Source organism: Pararge aegeria, chromosome 17 (genome assembly GCF_905163445.1).
Source record: "Pararge aegeria chromosome 17, ilParAegt1.1, whole genome shotgun sequence".
NCBI classification, from domain to species: Eukaryota; Metazoa; Arthropoda; class Insecta; order Lepidoptera; family Nymphalidae; genus Pararge; species Pararge aegeria.
The window spans coordinates 10,676,856-10,678,675 of record NC_053196.1 but is presented as its reverse complement, the minus strand read 5'-3'; the positions used below and the strand labels follow the sequence as shown (position 1 = coordinate 10,678,675).

The 1,820-nt window shown below is 38.8% G+C and overlaps 1 protein-coding gene across 1 annotated transcript; it reads left to right on the top strand.

The window, feature by feature from the left end:
• Nucleotides 1-229: 229 nt before the first annotated feature.
• On the top strand, nt 230-571 carry LOC120631148. Its single transcript, XM_039900595.1, has one exon. The coding sequence runs from the start codon at nt 239-241 to the stop codon at nt 569-571; it is 333 nt and encodes a 110-aa protein (XP_039756529.1). The 5' UTR covers nt 230-238.
• Nucleotides 572-1,820: the final 1,249 nt, after the last annotated feature.

The following is a 1,820-nucleotide window of genomic DNA, read 5'->3' as shown; positions in this document are numbered from 1 at the left end:
TGTGTTATTTGGCCGATTGGTGCTGTGGGCAGCTACCCTGCTTTCCGAGTCCATGGCTGTGGGTTTCATTCCCACAACTAGAAAATGTTTGTGTCATGAACATGAAAGATATTAGGTGTCTGGGTGTTTTTCTGTGTATTACAAGTATTTATGTATCGTATTAGTATTATTTATAAAAATATTCGTATTATTTATATAATTATTAGTATTATTTATATAACGTCTCGAAGCCTTTGAGATGTGGTGCTATCGTAGAATGCTCCGCATTAGCTGGACACAGAAAGTTTCTAACGTGAGAGTACTCCAACGCGTCGCCAGAAGCCGGGAGTTACTGCTTATCATTAAGAAGCGTAAGGTCGAGTATCTGGGCCACGTTCTGAGACATGAGCGATACCAGCTGCTCCGGCTCATAATGATGGGCAAAGTAGAGGGCAAACGACGTGTTGGAAGGAGGAAGAAGTCGTGGTTGCGCAACATCCGTGAATGGACCAATGTTGTAAGCGTGGAAGCATTGTTTCGCTTGGCACAAGACCGCGAGAAGTTCGCTGAGCTGACGTCCAACCTCCAGTAGTGGAGAGGCACAAAAAGATAGAGAGATAAAAATATTCAACAGTCATCGTAGTACCTAAGCTACGCTTGGTTAGGGGATATAGGGCGATGTGTCCTAGTATATTTATTTATTCATAATTTCTTTATTGTTTATACTCCACACAAAACAGATCTCGCAATATACTCTCTACGCACATTTCGCTCCGACTCCGGAGCATTCTCTGAAATTGGAATATACGTATATTAACTTTATGAATAATAGATGACGACTTATCAATTCATTCTAAAGTCAACATTTATTACTAAGAATATTTGATTAAAGCTAATTATTTGATGTAGCATTCGATTTATAGTACTAATATCTTGTTATTGAATTCCTAACTGGTTACGAAAATGTATTACATAATACTTATAACATAGAACCTTGAGGGGGGTGGTAAGTTTCCAACAGGACACGAGTATACTAGTACGCGTTGCTCAAGAGGGTAGTTTTATTACCGTCACCAGATGGCGAATGTCGTTTAGTGCACCCATATCTTATAGTTTCTTTGACCTTTGATTTTCTTCTCACCGTTGTGTTATGATCTGTCTCACCCTTCATAGAATTCTAAGCTTGCTTGAAATTTTCCTGTTCATTATAATTGGAAGGACGTCGTGTTCCTTTCCTGACCTGTGAGTTGTTAATTTTTTATAGGCGATGGTCGTCCACTTACAATCATGGTCCATCAATTATTACTTTAAAAATAAACTAAGGTTATACCTACAAAAGAATTATAAACTACATACCTTGGTAGAGCGCATCTCAACCCTAACCATGCGTTTAAATGAGGTCAAATAAAATCATAAGGGGTACCAAATTAAGCTTATTTTGCATTTTAGTTGAAACACGTTTTGTCTACGTAGGACCGACCGTAATAGGTTAACGCTCTCGTAATATGTTAAGTATCATCAACTCGTTAAGACTTAGCTTTTATGACCATAACTTTGGTTCTCAACGTAGCTGGCAAGCATGTCAACGTTAGATGTTAGAGGAGGGTTGGATTCCAATATCAAATCATCGTTATTTACCTTAGCGCTATGTCTTAGTATATAGATTTAATCTTACACAGTGCTTCTGTACTTTTCCCGAGCGTTATGCAAAAGCATAACCTATAACATTCCATTGTTTGACTAAAAGCCTCTACCAACGAAAGGGTTTGCTCATAGCTGCAGTACGGACGGGTTTGTGATCCCAGTAGATGGAAGTTATACTACAGAGGACACTGCTGTCC

Excerpts from the sequence above, each read along its gene's own strand:
- LOC120631148 (XM_039900595.1), top strand. The coding sequence starts at position 239 with ATGTGGTGCTATCGTAGAATGCTCCGCATTAGCTGGACACAGAAAGTT.